The sequence below is a fragment of the Arachis duranensis genome, chromosome 2 (genome assembly GCF_000817695.3).
Source record: "Arachis duranensis cultivar V14167 chromosome 2, aradu.V14167.gnm2.J7QH, whole genome shotgun sequence".
NCBI lineage: Eukaryota > Viridiplantae > Streptophyta > Magnoliopsida > Fabales > Fabaceae > Arachis > Arachis duranensis.
Window position 1 is genome coordinate 1,535,298 of NC_029773.3, and position 14,706 is coordinate 1,550,003.

General features: G+C 33.2%; 2 protein-coding genes across 3 annotated transcripts; both read right to left on the bottom strand.

The window, feature by feature from the left end:
• Window positions 1–1,360: 1,360 nt before the first annotated feature.
• LOC107472711 (FRIGIDA-like protein 3) lies at window positions 1,361–6,297 on the bottom strand. Its single transcript, XM_016092221.3, has 4 exons — window positions 6,135–6,297; window positions 4,401–5,326; window positions 3,382–3,554; window positions 1,361–1,995 (listed from the first exon to the last, which is right to left on the bottom strand). The coding sequence occupies exons 2-4, from the start codon at window positions 5,314–5,316 to the stop codon at window positions 1,579–1,581; spliced, it is 1,506 nt and encodes a 501-aa protein (XP_015947707.1). The 5' UTR covers window positions 5,317–5,326; window positions 6,135–6,297; the 3' UTR covers window positions 1,361–1,578.
• A 1,155-nt stretch (window positions 6,298–7,452) lies between these two features.
• On the bottom strand, window positions 7,453–11,574 carry LOC107472712 (FRIGIDA-like protein 3). Of its 2 annotated transcripts, none has more exons than XM_016092224.3 (4): window positions 11,407–11,574; window positions 9,733–10,775; window positions 9,199–9,371; window positions 7,453–8,121 (listed from the first exon to the last, which is right to left on the bottom strand). In XM_016092224.3, the coding sequence occupies exons 2-4, from the start codon at window positions 10,763–10,765 to the stop codon at window positions 7,702–7,704; spliced, it is 1,626 nt and encodes a 541-aa protein (XP_015947710.1). In that variant the 5' UTR covers window positions 10,766–10,775; window positions 11,407–11,574; the 3' UTR covers window positions 7,453–7,701. The 2 variants fall into 2 exon arrangements, with proteins under 2 accessions (XP_015947710.1, XP_015947711.1); XM_016092225.3 differs by having other exon boundaries at window positions 9,733–10,767; window positions 11,407–11,573.
• Between the last annotated feature and the right edge of the window lie 3,132 nt (window positions 11,575–14,706).

Here is a 14,706-nt window from a genome sequence, read left to right on the forward strand (position 1 = left end):
TTAGAGTGAGGGAAATGGTACTCGAGGGTTTTGTTAATTGACTTCATCAATGATCCAATTTTTTAATTAAATCCTTTTTGTTTGAAATACCAATATTCCTAGTAAAATGTATGAGGATGTTTGGTCCACCAACTCAGGGGCAACATTATATGTTCTGCTCATTTTCTTCATCAATGATCCAACTTTTTAATTAGATATTTTTTTCATATTTTGTTGGACATATTAGAATTCCACGTAGTAAAATGTAAAATCGCAAGTTAAACATCATTAGATCATTTAGATAGCCTCACATGCATCACCTTTGACCTAGTTTTTTTTGTTAAACAAGTTAAGCTAAGACTTAAACCTATTAGGTCTAAGAAATTAACCAAATTACATTATCTTGACTAATCCAACAATAATGCTTGATATTTAGAAGTTAGTGACAACTTTATTGTTGAATTGTTCTTAAGCTTTTTAAAAATTTAGTCGTTAGAAATACATTTGATACAAATGAAAAAATTTTAAGACAAAAAACAAATTAAAATTTAAAAATATTTTTAAAATTTTTAACAAATTTTAAGAGAAAAAATGTACTTTACTTTTAAATATAAATTGTCTAACATTAACTAATCAAAACAAAAGAATTTAATTCAGGCAAAACATAAAAGAAGGCTAAAACAAGGAAAAAATTAAATTATATCAGGCAAAATAGTAATAAAGTAATAAACCGTACTCAAATTGCATATTTGAAATTCAAGCCAGACTTTTTTAGCGTCTCTTTCCAACTAATTTTTTAGCTTGATTATTAAAAATCACTTCTATTGTTATTTGTCAAATTACATTTTTTAAAAAAACTATACTTGAAAAATTAACTTTAATAAACTATTTTTTAAGAAAAAATTAAAAAATTTATACTAGAACTTAACCTAGCTTACTCCTAGCCCTACTCGATGCTGTCCCCACTCCTTTTAAATCCATTACTTTAAACAAAATTTTGATAAGATAGGCCTACACCTTTTCTTAGTTCTTACCAGTTACCAATCATACCCTCAACTCTAATTATTAATCGTACCATCCATATCTTCAATAAAAATCACATCTAACTTTTATTCACAACTTATGGAGAAAAGAAGGCACAGAAATTTGCATAAAATCTTTCGGGTTATATATAAGGAATTAAAGATGAAAACTCGTAACTCAATGGAGATATATGAAGCAATTTTATGAAATTGGCACTTTTTGCTTTCTCAGCAAAACAAAACAATACAAGGTCTGAACTTCACACAACCCCAATGAGCTTGTTAGCTTTTTCTTTTTTTCTTCTACCAAAATGATGTCAATCTATCCATAATTGGTTAATGGAAAACAATCACAGATCTGAGACACAACAAAAATATACTAGAAAAGGCATTAAGGTAACCTTGTACAGAACGAGGAGTTCATACATTAGAGGATCAGAATATCTTCTAGTGCAGAAGTTAAACTTTAGCATATCACATTTTATAAACGCTACACATAAGAAGTGCAACATACAACATAAGGTTAAGACTTGAGACTAAATATTAAAAGGAAAGGATCATAATCTGGTCACATCACCTAATGGAGATATGTTGGCTGGTACTGATATCCATTTCCAAAGTAGTTGCTGTGACTCGGGGTGAAGTTATAGGTCGTCGACCCCATGAGAGGGGGGCAATGATTGTCAGTTGGTCCAGGGTACACATAAGGCCGGTCGAATACGTACTGTGGGTACCTGTCAGCAGCTCTAGGATAGGAGGCTTTGTCAGAAGGGAAGTTAGAAACACGCGGACCATATCCCACACCATTAGCACGGGGTCTCTTCGGTTGAGGCTTTGTTGCTTCAGTTTCCCTCTTCTTGTCTGCTTTGGCCTTCTCGAGTTGGACCACCCGTTTCATGAGAGGATCTAGAGGATACTGCTCCTCGAGTTTATGTTCTTCGATGCACTTGATTATGGACTTAAGGGCAACCAGTTCTCGCTCATTAACCTCAACCTGAGACAATTTCACAACGAATATTAATTAAAAGGGAAAAAAAGAATTATCACTGCATAAACAAATTGAGAATGAAACATACAGATATATTCTGTACAGGATCTTGAAGCATACAAATAAATACCAGATGAAGACACAAAACAAATGCAACCTTAGAGCCATAAAGACAGTGATGCCTTCCATCAATATCTTTTTTCATTAAATTCATAATCAAGCAATTTGTCCCAATTGTTCAATCGCATGGACAAAACTAGAGTAAAATTCACCATATCAATTAAGGCAAATCCCTTAATTGCCATTATACCTATTCACACAAGGATATGTTCTGTTCATTTTTCTTGAGTTTGCATGATATAGATGACTCAGGAAAACAAATGATGAGTAGGATTAATCACATAATCCTGTCAGCATCATAAGTATTCTAAAATATTCTTTGTTAGAACATAATGAAATCTTCAGATTATCTTATCATACCTCTAGAACATATGGTTGAATCAACTATCCATGTAATTGTGTACTTGCAAAACAAAACAATCTCAGGAATTGTTTGATGATTCAATTAAGCTTATACTAGTAGTTTTAGTTATCATGAACATTTTGTATATGCAATTATCAGTCGTTCCTTTTGCCTAACTTTTATTCTTTCCTTAATATATTGCAAATAATAAGTTTTAGAAAAGAAAACAATTGCATGTCACAACTGGCTTCTGCTCAGTCAAGGGTGGCAGACTGGCAGACTTGCAAATTGTCAGGCAACCCAGTGGTAGATGAGTTGAGAAGTAGTAGTTGGCCCGGCAGTGATATTACAGTGGATCCAAATATTGGAGGTACTGGATTGAATTTACTAATTTAGTCTGTGCGGACATACTACAGGACATATTTATGGCTGGGGCCAATGAGAAACCAGCAACTTCACAGAGCTCTTGTGACATCTTCAGCGAGACCCATATCAGAGATTCAGAGGGAAATTCGGAACCTGGATGTGTGTTTTTTCTGTTTATAAGTTTAGCTTCTGTCTGAGTCATGTATAGTGTGCCTCTCTATGAAGCCTTGAGGAAATTTCAGAGGCTTCTGTGTTCATTGAAGGTTCTAGCTTGACTAGAGGTATAAAAGGGTTGGACGAGTTGGGTTTAACACATGGTTTCTACTGCATCAATTTGGGAACCTCAATTAAAAGTGATCATAACATCAGAATAACTCACCAATAATTCAGAATTCAGATCACTAATTCAAATCGTTAAAAGGAAATAAAGAGAGGGAACGATTAATGGTTTAAATATAGTTTTGGTCCCTACAGTTGTCTTTTCTTTTTTCCTTTGGCAAAGGTGGTTATAATTTCTACCAAAATATTTTTATCCATAATATAGCAGAGACTCAACAACATACCTGTGTAGTGGGAGATGAGTTAACACATCTGGAAGGAGATGCAGCTTTTTTGGCATCCTTCAAGTAAGACTTCAATAAATCCGTGGGAGAAAACTGTTCCGTAAGATTGAATGCAAAAGACAAATTAACTGCATCAATTTGCCGCCCGCTGTTCACCAATACTTCAATTACGCCTGCACATCCAAAAAGTGAATGCAGCATTAGAACAAATAGGTGCAATAGTTTAGTTGCTGGACTCTCTTATTGATACAAATGCTAGATTCATGCAAGAGACTCGCATGTTAAAATCCATAAGCTCTTTGTTCACATAAAAAGGGTTGATCACTGCTGCTCCGTAATACATTAATTTACGGAGAAAGCCTTGTGACACATATATCAGATTAATAACTTGTATCAAACTTGAGAATCAGTTAGGTATCAAATTTGAGAATTTGCATCCATCATTTTGTCAATGAACATCCAAGATACCCGCATATTCCATTCAATTAACTTCAGTCAATTTTCAGGGAAGCAGAAGAGTCATCAAGACATCAACTAATCACAATTCATGTTTCCTTTAGATTTTCATTTCAATAATTCAGCAAGGGAACATCCATCAAGATTGTCATAATAATAAAATAAAAAAATAAACAGAAAATTACTAAATGCAGAGTTCTAGGAAAGAAAATCATATTATCACCGTGATTGTGGGTTATACTGACTTCATTCTCCTTAAAGGACCAAAATAGTTTTAGAATTTTTTGATCGAGACTAAATTGATTATCAATTTTTTTTAGAAGACTGACTGATTTCACCAATATATTTGGGACACAAAAGTACCTTTTGCCAGAAATCCTACATATTAGCACCAAAAATATTTGAGGAGTTTCCATCATTCATGTAACATATCTAATACTGATATGAAGACAATCTTTAGAGGTTCCATTCTTCATATATGAGAATTAGCAGAGTGTCAAAAACTTAGGTGATTTTATAAGATTTTAAACAATATTGAACATTATCAATGAACGAATACACACCAGGCATTTTCTCAGACAACCCAAGGCAACGGCACAAATCAGCAGTTTGGCGACGCCGAGAAACCATTGGAATGAACCTGGAAAACTCCTCCTCATTAAAATCAGAGGCAATATCAAAACTTGCTAGAAGTTGCAAAAATGCATGAGCCTCTAAGGAATTCCCATTGCCAGCATCCGCATCTAGAGCATCCAATCTGGGTTTCCACTCTTCAGCAACTGCTTTTGCCCTGTCCTTGATATCTTCTAAAAGTTCATTATAGACACCATCTGAGTTGTTCAAGAAAACGTACAAACATTCCATCAACATGATACAGGTTCGACGAAGGCCCAATAAGTTAGCATCCTTCTTTACATCCTGATTTGAAGCTTCTGCACAGTAAAATCCTTCCAAAGAATCTAAAACTAAACAGGCAGCATTAGGAGCAGCTCCTAATGCATGTGGTATTTCATCCCTTATAGCAGCAAGATTCTTACGGTTATCAGATATGAATTTGTGAAGACCTCTAGCATCCATTTCTTTACATAGCTTTACCAACTCTGGATAAGATAATAGATCCACATTTCCACCTTCAGGAGAAAGTTTTACGTTAAAAATGGCAAATACAGCAGCATCTCTTTTATCTTGAAGTTTCTGCAAAGAAGCTTGCTCCTTGGCACAAACAGTCGCTTCCCGCTTCTCCAATATTTCACGAGACTTCACCACTTTGTTTTCAAACTCTTTCTCTTGGTCCTCCAATTCATGAAAGCGTCTCTTCAACGATTTCTCAAGTCCATGGAAATGTTCCTCAAGCTCTTTCCATTTCAAGTTAAGTGTAACAGCTCGATAGCTTTCAAGTTCAGCAAATGCCTTTTGGAGCTGTTTTATCTTAGAACTTGTTGAATCTATCAGTGTAGCAACTGAATCCGTGTCTTCCATGGCAAAGAAGCTGAATGCAGCACAAAAACAAAATTAAGCTACGTATAGTTGATTAATTGGGAGCCACTAAAATGAAGCATAAAACAATCTCAGCAAGTGTGTAATTATAGCGCTTTCAGTTTGAATTTTATAAATAACATCCAAGTGAAGGCTGAAAATCAGACAATGAACTAGAACTTAAGGCACTTCTCCATAATTCAGTTGTTCATATAAAACTGCATAATCATTTCATTGCAAAGTGCGCACACAAGATATCAAGAAATTAAAAATTAAATTAATTAAATTAAATAAAAAAACCCAGCAGATTTCAACAATTTCTATTACATATTATATAGAACTGAGTAAACATATAATAGGTTTATTCTAGATTCTAGAACATACAAACAACATATCGGAGGTATAGGATCGAATGAGTCACAAAAAGAAGCAAACCCTAAATTTAGAAACAAGAGAAAAATCGTCCTCAGACAGTTACGTTCAACAATTAGCACAACACAAAAAAAGAAGGGACAATACTCCAAAATTTGAACAATAAACATACTTCAAAAATAATAAAATTAAAAGCAAGGTATGAATTTCAGAATTTTAAAACCATAAAAAAAAAAGAAGAAAGCCAACTGCAATGTCGACGAAATAACTCTAGCAGAAAACGAAAACGATAGAATAGAAGAGTAGATTGTTGTTACAGAGAAGCAAAGAAAGCCGATCTAAGCTGATAGCAAGAAAATCAAACAAGAAATTAAAATGCTACTTTTTAAATAAAATAATAATAATTAAAATAAAAAATAAGGAGAAAAAGCAAGTAAGATTGAGCTCACCTGATTGATCTGTGAAGGAAGATGAATTAAGAAAGTGAGTGAGAGAATTCTCTATCCATGCTTTCTCTCTTCAAAGAAGAAGAAGAAGAAGAAGAAGGAAGAGAGGGTAGTGTGGTGTATGGTTTAATGAAAAGAGTTTTCAGCACTCTCACTGTGTCTGCCACACTGTGAGGTCTTTGTCTTATTTTTTTTATTTTTCTTTCTTTTCTTTTTCTTTTTTTTTTTCGCAGTCCATGACAAAAACATTTTTGAGTTACTTCGTTTTCCGTTCCGTTTTAGTTTTGGCGTTTAGCTGCTGCTCCTTACTAGTGAGTAGTGACTACTGAGTCCTGAGTCCTGACTAGTCACAACGGAGTGTTGTCTGAGCTGCACGTCTTCTTCGACAAACATTCCTCTGATTATTCTCATCACGTACGTAATCCAATCATAAGTTTCTTTTATTATGGATTAAAATTATAAAAAATAAATATTCCAAATTATTTTCTAAATAAATTCTAGTAGAATATTTTAATTTTTAACAAATTTTAATTATTACATTAATTTCTTTTTTATTAGACGCATCAATTTTTATGTCAAATTAAGAAAAATACCAATTTAAGTTCATCTTACCTTCATGTTTATAAATCTAAAGATACATTTTAAAATTGTCAATTAAAAATAATTTTATAGGAAAAAATTTTTAAGCTAAAGATTTTATTAAGGGAGGTGAAGTAATGAATAATTAATATTAAGGGAGAATATACAATTGTTTAAGTGAGTAAATTTGGATCATAATATATACAAAACCAAAAGAGAAAATTTAGTATAACTTAATTATATTTAGTTAAGCCGACGACTGAATTGAGGATTCGCCCAACCCAAATTAGTTTTACATATATAATTAAATATCAAATAATACCAATGTCAATTTAAGTAAATATTACACCGTTAAATATACATCCTATAAAAAAATATGTACTCATAGTGGCTCAATAGTATTTAAGGCTGATCTATACTTTCGAACTGAAAAAAAGCAACAGTAGTGACAAAAATCACAAAATTGTTCCTCCGAAAAATTTTAAGAAAATTGAATCATCAAAAAATGAAAAAGAAGATAATTTCTGTACTTTAAACTGGAAAGACACGAGAAACATGTTCCAGACAAAAATGATTTAAAGCCAATTTTAGTAACCTTACAAAATAATAATAATATAATTAAACACGAGAGACATTTTTAGGTTTTTACCATCACACTATCTCCATCTTTTTCAGTCCAAGAACAGAAACGAAACGCTTTCTTAGAAACAGTGACAAACTAAGAAATAACAAATAAGAAAGATTTACAAGTCAACAAGGAGTCTTTTACAAAAATTAAACAGAGTGCATACATTAGAGGATCAGATTTCAGAATATGTTCTACTGCGAAGTTAAATTTTAACATGTCATTTTATCTCGTTTTCAGGATCCTTAAATATTACATTGATAAAGTACAACATACAATACAACAGCTGCTTAAGGGTTAAGACTTAAGGCTACAACATTAAAGGGAAGGATCAAAGTCATGCATTCACCATCTCTGCTTGCTAACTTAGTGGAGATATGTAGCTTGATACTGATACCCATTTCCAAAGTAGTTTCCATGGCTAGGAGAGATGTTATACGTGGCAGAACCGAAGAGAGGAGGACAATGATTGTCAGTTGGTGCAGGATACATGTAAGGTCGGTCATAAACATACTGTGGTGGGTACCTGTCAGCAACTCTAGCATAGGAGGTTTTGTCAGAAGGGAAGTTAGTAACTCGGGGACCATATCCCACGCCATTGGCGCGGGGTCTCTTAGGTTGAGGCTTTGTAGCTTCAGTTTCCCTCTTCTTGTCCGCTTTGGCCCTCTCTAGTTGAAGAACTCGCTTCTGGAGAGGGTCAAGAGGATACTGCTCTTCAAGTTTATGCTCTTCAATGCACTTGATTACAGCCTTAAGAGCAACTAGCTCTCGCTCGTTAACCTCAATCTGAATTAACAGCAGGTTGTTAACAATATTTAAAAACAAAAACAAATTAGATCCACAAAACCAAATAAAACTCAAACATCAAGTGGGTAACCAAAGGATCTAAAAAAAACAACATATATATGCTTTTGTGCATCAAGTGGGTAACTTAGGGATCTAAAAGAAACAACATATATATGCTTTTGTTCATTCAGGGACAACCATTAGGCAACTCAAGAAAGCAAGCAGTTATAGGTTGCCAATTGGTATTTACTATTTAAGGTCAATCACAATCAAGGTGAAATTCCAGAATGATATAAAGGGCATTTGGTGACAAGGTTTCCCACAGATCTATGGCATAAAAGAAATCAAGAAACCTCTGCAAGTTGCAGGTACACTCAACACAGTGATATAGGCTTGCTGAAACACCAATGAACCAAATCAGAGGTTTCGATATGGTGGAAAAACCATCTCTATTGAGAGTACAAGATATAAAAACGGAATGTTAAGGCCAGAATTATGCATAAGCTGTATTCAGAGCCGTGAGACATGGGATATTTGAAGTGTTGTGGCTGAAATGAGTGCTAGAAGAACTTAGAAGACCAACTGAAGGGACACTGAACCTATACTTTGTTAACATGCGCTATCATTGTGTCAAGGGATTGTGGGAAGAATAAGTTACACTCTTCCGGAAATTTGGGAGGCAGGGGCACCTCTAATAGCCCCATGGTATTTTACTTTCTATTTGCTATATTCCACACTGTACTAGCCTCACGCTCGTTTTCCACTGAAACTTCAGCAATATTAACTGAATATACAGAGAATTAATCACTATTTTGTATATGAATAAGAGTTGTTTGTGGAGGAATAACTGACTCAACATATACCGTGAAGATAATCTAAAACAATTTATATGATTCCTCTACATCTGCAACTAGTAAAGTCAATATTTCATTAGAACAACAAAACTATTATGTATCTCCATTAAAGATGGACATAAAATTGGATGTACTCAACAATATTTCAGATAACTAATTCAAATTGTTAAAGGAATACATCAGAGGGATAGTAACTTAATACAGCTGAGACTTAACAACACACCTGTGCAGCAGGAGAAGAGTTAACACTTCTGACTGGTGAAGAAACTTTTCTGGAATCTTTTAAGTAAGATTTCAGTAAAGGAACTGGCAAAAACTGTCCTGTAAGATCAAATGCAAAAGCCAGGTTAACTGCATCAATTTGTCGCCCAATATTCGCCAAAACTTCAATTACACCTGCACACAAATAATAAATAAATAAAACAGAATAAAAATAAGTATCAAAATGAAAAGATTTAATGTTTCCTTCTTTAATTGATACAAATGGTAAATCCATGCATGCCTTTCACATGAGCAATTTTGGGACAATTCCTAACAATTTTGTTATCTAATTTAAGTCCATCACTGCAGCACTATAATCTGCTCAGTTCCATTAGTTCTCTCAGCATATAACTTATATAATATATATTGTCATTGATCAACTTCCTTGACCATCCCAGAATACTAGTACACACCACTCAAATGTTCAGTCACACGCAGGAATCCTGCGGCAGGATGGCATAAGAGACATTATATATGGGTAAAAAAAAATACACACCAGGCATCTTGTCTGATAACCCAAGGCTGCGGCATAAATCAGCAGTTTGGCGACGGCGAGACACCATTGGAATTAGCCTGGATAACTCATCAACATCAAAATCAGAGGCAATACCAAAGCTGGCAATAAGTTGCAAAAAGGCATGAGCCTCCAAGGAATTCCCATTGCTGGCATCCATGTCAAGAGCCTCCAATCTAGGCTTCCAGTCTTCAGCAACTGCCTTTGCCCTCTCTTTGATATCTTCTGAAATTACATTAGAAGCGAAATCTGAGTTGGCCAAGAAAGCACTTAGACATTCCATCAGCATGATACAGGTTCGACGAAGACCCAACAAGTTAGCATCCTTCTTTACATCCTGATTTGACAGTTCTGTACAGTAAAACCCTTCCAGAGAATCCAGGACTAAACGGGCAGCATTAGGGGCAACTTGTAATGCATGTAGTATTTCCTCCCTTACAGCAGCAAGGTTCTTACGATTATCCGAGATGAATTTGTGAAGACCTCCAGCATCCATCTCTTTACACAGTTTAACCAACTCTGGATAGGTCATAAGTTCCACGTTCCATTTCATATCTCCAAAGTTCCCTTCCCCCGCAACAGATGCAGCTTCCACTGGTTTTTCCTCCACTCCCAGTGCCCCCTGACTCACACTAGAGACAATAGCTGATTCTTTTGATGAAACCTTCCTGTGCTTTTCTCGGGCATTAACAATAGCGAATAAAGCATCATCTCTTTTCTCTTGAAGTTTCTCCAAAGAAGCTTGCTCCTTGGCAAATACAGCAGCTTCGCGCTTCTCCAGCATTTCCCGAGATTTCACCACTTTGTTCTCAAACTCTTTCTCTTGGTCCTCCAATTCATGAAAACGCCTCTTCAGGGACTTCTCAAGACCATGAAAATGCTCCTCAAGCTCTTTCCATTTCAAGTTGAGCGTGACAGCTCGATAGCTTTCAAGTTCAGCAAAGGCCTTCTGGAGCTGTTGTATCTTAGAAGTTGTAGAGTCTATCAGTGTGGCAACTGACTCAGGGTCTTCCATAGCTACAAAGCTAAACAAGATTAAATCAATGAACAAATACAAAACTTTCAATTGAGCAACATCCTACCACCAAGTCTAGACGTATATTACAAAATAAGGAAAAAGAAAATTCAGAACTAGAATCTAGTCTAGTACATAATCCCACATCGATAATCCATTATAGCAAAATTGGTTGAAACCGTTCAGGATCTAAATTTTGGAGCCACCATGACGAAAACCCTAAAAGAGGGAGCAGAATTTGCATAAAATTTCCACTAACAATTGAGGCAAGAAATTGAAACGCGAAAGGGAAAAAAATAAGACTGCAACAAATAAGAAATTAAAACTTAGAACGTTTCTTATGAATAACTAAATTTCCATTTTTTTCCAATGAATACTAATAATGAATTTCCCCAAAAAAATAAAAGAAAAAGAAAACGAAAATTAAGAAATTCCATTTACAGCAGCTACACGAGTGATTTTTTGAGTGCAATGTCTATGAAATTAGTTGAACACGAAATCGAATTCATGAACGGGATAACTGGATTGCTGTTCCAGATAACCAAACAAAGCCGATCTAAGAAAAATCTAGAGCAAGAAGGAAAAAAAAAGTGAACCAAAAATAAGAAAAATGAAGCGACAATAGAGTGGAAAAGAGTTACCTGAATGATCGAAAGAGAAATAAGTAGACGAAAGATGAGTTCTTCTCAATCCATTTGGTGTGCGCAGGTGCAGCAACCCTCGGAGAGAGAGAGAGAGAAGAAAGAAAGAGGACGAGCCTTGTGTGCTGTTCTGCTTTAATACTCCCACGAGAGAGACACTAATTTTTTGTTAACTAAGCCCGGTTTGGTACTTAAGATAAAATATGACAATAAGACATCAACAATAAAGACATAAAAATTAAATTTTTATATTTTATTTAATAATAAATTAGAATAAATTATAAAAATATAATTTATTTTTTTATTTAAAGAAATTTGAGAAAAAATATAAAAATAAAAAAAATTGTATTTTTTATTTGTATCTTTATTTTCTTTATGTTAAAATGGATATAAAATATATTAACTTAGTGTGTTCAGACCAAGAGTGACAAATGAGCCGTAATTTGTCGCCAAAAAAATGGGTCCGACTTGAAAATTTGAAATTGTTTAAAAGGCTGCCTAACCGGTACAGCCTAATTTGCGGGGTGGGACGGGCTTTTTCCACGGGTTCATCTTTTTTTAATTGATGATAATTAAAAATGTTTTAAATTATAATTTTGATTATGTTTTATATTTGATAGATTAGAGACTTGAAGATTATGTTTTAATTTGATTATGTTCTTTTTTTTTATATTTTGATTATGTTTTAATTATATGTTTTGGGCAATATTTATTTTATTTTATAAATAATTTTATTATTTTGTTTCAAAAAACTTAATTGATGATTATGTTTATTACATATTTAGAATTATAAAGATTTTAATGTTTATAAATTTATAAATTATAAATTTTTTATATAGTTAGAAATTATAAATTTATTGAAATAGTTGTGAAATTATATATATTATTTAATATTTAATAGTTTATTAATAAAATATTTTAAAAATTAATTAAAAAAATAATTTGCGGGATTAGTCTGCCAACCTGCTGTTAGGCGGGGCAGGAAAAAAATTCGGAATCACTTTACTAGGCAGAGTGGAGAGAGCTAGCTTATTTGTCACTCTTATTCTAAACACAATATTTTTATTTATGTCTTATCAGTCAAACACAATTTTATATTTTTGTATCTCTATTTGAGTATCTTGTGTCAATAAACAAACGTAACTGAAAGAGTGAAGAGTAAGGATTGCTATATTTTTTAATTAAATAAATTTTAATTTTTTATTTATTATATTTTATATTAATAATTTAAATTTATAAATTATAATTTAATTTAGTGTAATAAAAAATCGTTTTGTGATTTTAATTAAAAAATAATTTATTTATCTAATATTTTTTTTATTTTAGAACATATTATTTCTTTAAAAAAATGAATTAACATTTGTCATTTTTGGACAGAAAATTAAACTGGTACTCGTTAATAATTTTATATGTCATAAATTCATATAAGTTATATTATTATTATTTAAATAACGAAAGAATTAATTTAACTTATGATTATATTCTTTTAGAATAAATTGAAGGTTCGATTCAAGACTTAATTAATGTAAGATCCATAATTTTTAAATAAATCTTATTGTGAATTAATTTCAATTCATTTATTCATTAGAAATTTTATTTTTAGAAATTATTTTATTAAAGCTAATTAAATAAAAAATTAAATCAGGTTTTGATAATTAATTAGAATTTTACTTAATTTTATAATTATTGAATTATTTTTTATATTTAAATCATAAAATTAGTAGTTACGGAATGACCAGAATATTTATGTGACTTAATTCAAATAATTGATATTTTTATGATTTAATACTTCAAGTTTTAAGAATAAAGAAAATTAATCTTATTATCTTATAAATTCAATTAGAGAATTTAATTTCAAACCAATTAGTATTTTAATATAACAAATAATATTTTAAAATAATTTTAAAAATTAAATTAGATTTCAAATTAACACTCTATACCCTAATTTGATTAAAAATAACCAAAATCCAAATTAAACCCTCAATTGCTAAAACAAAACCCTAACCCTAATTTCTCCTAAATTAGCCGCCATTTCCCCCTTTTCTCTTTCTCTAACACAGACACACCCACAACACATATAGATAGAGGAAAGAAAGAAAAGAAAAAGAAAAAAAGAAAGAGAAGAGGGAAGACGGAGAGGAGTGGGGAGTCGAAGGAGAGAAGGGGAGGGGAGAGTGAGGGTGGATCCGGCGGGCGTCACTGCCGCCGCGCCGTCAGGTCGCATAGAGAAGAGAGAGGGAGAGCTGAGGAAGGAGAAGAGAGAGAAGACCGCGCTGCTGCTTCGCCGCCACTCGCCGCACCGTGTCGCGTCGCCATCCAGCCGTGTTGAGGAAGGAGAGGCGTCGCCGTTTTGAACCCGCGTCGCTATCATTGTTGACTAGGCCAGCTGAGGGAGAGTGAGAGAGGAGAGAGAGAGCCCACGATGGAGAAAGGGAAGATGCTGCCACTGTACCAGTCACTGTCGCGCCGTCGAGTCCGCCGAGCAGAAGCTTCCAAGGCCGTTGCCGTCGAGCTCACAAGTGAGAGAAAGAGAGTTCGCAGGTGAGAGAGGAAGGTGTTATGCTGCCGTTTGTTGCTGTGCAGCCACCACCACGCCTTGTTGTCGCCAGAGTTGCCATCGCCGCGTGCCACCGCCGAGGGAAAGCCTTGCCTACGTTGCTGCCTTCCGGGCCATATTTACCGGATGAAGAAGCATTAAGGAGAGTTATACTGCGTTTGGTTTATATGTTGTTGTATTAATTAGATTATTTTCTTTCTTCGTCTTTGTTATTACAATTTCGTAAGAGGGATAGGAGTTGTATGTATTATATATATATTACAAGATATTATGTAAGAAGTCTTGTATATGAATCTATACTTGCTTGTTTTTTTTTTAAGATAAAGTATTTATTTTCTGGTTTTTAAAGAAATCAACGATACAGTGTTGAGTCACAGGCTCTTATTTTAATATTAAGTATATAAAGTAGTCGTAATACTTCTTGCTATCAGAGTAGCGTAGCCGAAAACGTGACTTTCTGGTAGTGAAAGTGTTACAATTAACATATATGTGATGTTTTAGAACTCTTTTAACTGATGACCTTATATTTAGTCCAGTATATTTTCAATACTGTTCATCGTTTAATATGAAAAATAATTTGTCATTCACTTATAAATTTTTTAAAAATATTATTTATACATTAAAATAAATTATTATATTATTTAATTATTTTTAATATATATTTTATATTTTAATATATATTTTATATTAATAACTTATTTTAATATATACCTAATATAATTATAAATTTATATAGACAGAGT

What these genes read in the sequence shown, in the direction of transcription:
- LOC107472711 (XM_016092221.3), bottom strand. Translation starts at nt 5,316, where the DNA reads ATGGAAGACACGGATTCAGTTGCTACACTGATAGATTCAACAAGTTCT. An exon ending in GTTGTCTGAGAAAATGCCTG is followed by an intron (nt 3,555 to 4,400) that starts GTGTGTATTCGT and finishes TTGGATGTGCAG; the next exon opens with GCGTAATTGAAGTATTGGTG. An exon ending in ACTCATCTCCCACTACACAG is followed by an intron (nt 1,996 to 3,381) that starts GTATGTTGTTGA and finishes AAATTGTCTCAG; the next exon opens with GTTGAGGTTAATGAGCGAGA.
- LOC107472712 (XM_016092224.3), bottom strand. Translation starts at nt 10,765, where the DNA reads ATGGAAGACCCTGAGTCAGTTGCCACACTGATAGACTCTACAACTTCT. An exon ending in GTTATCAGACAAGATGCCTG is followed by an intron (nt 9,372 to 9,732) that starts GTGTGTATTTTT and finishes ATTTGTGTGCAG; the next exon opens with GTGTAATTGAAGTTTTGGCG. An exon ending in ACTCTTCTCCTGCTGCACAG is followed by an intron (nt 8,122 to 9,198) that starts GTGTGTTGTTAA and finishes CTGTTAATTCAG; the next exon opens with ATTGAGGTTAACGAGCGAGA.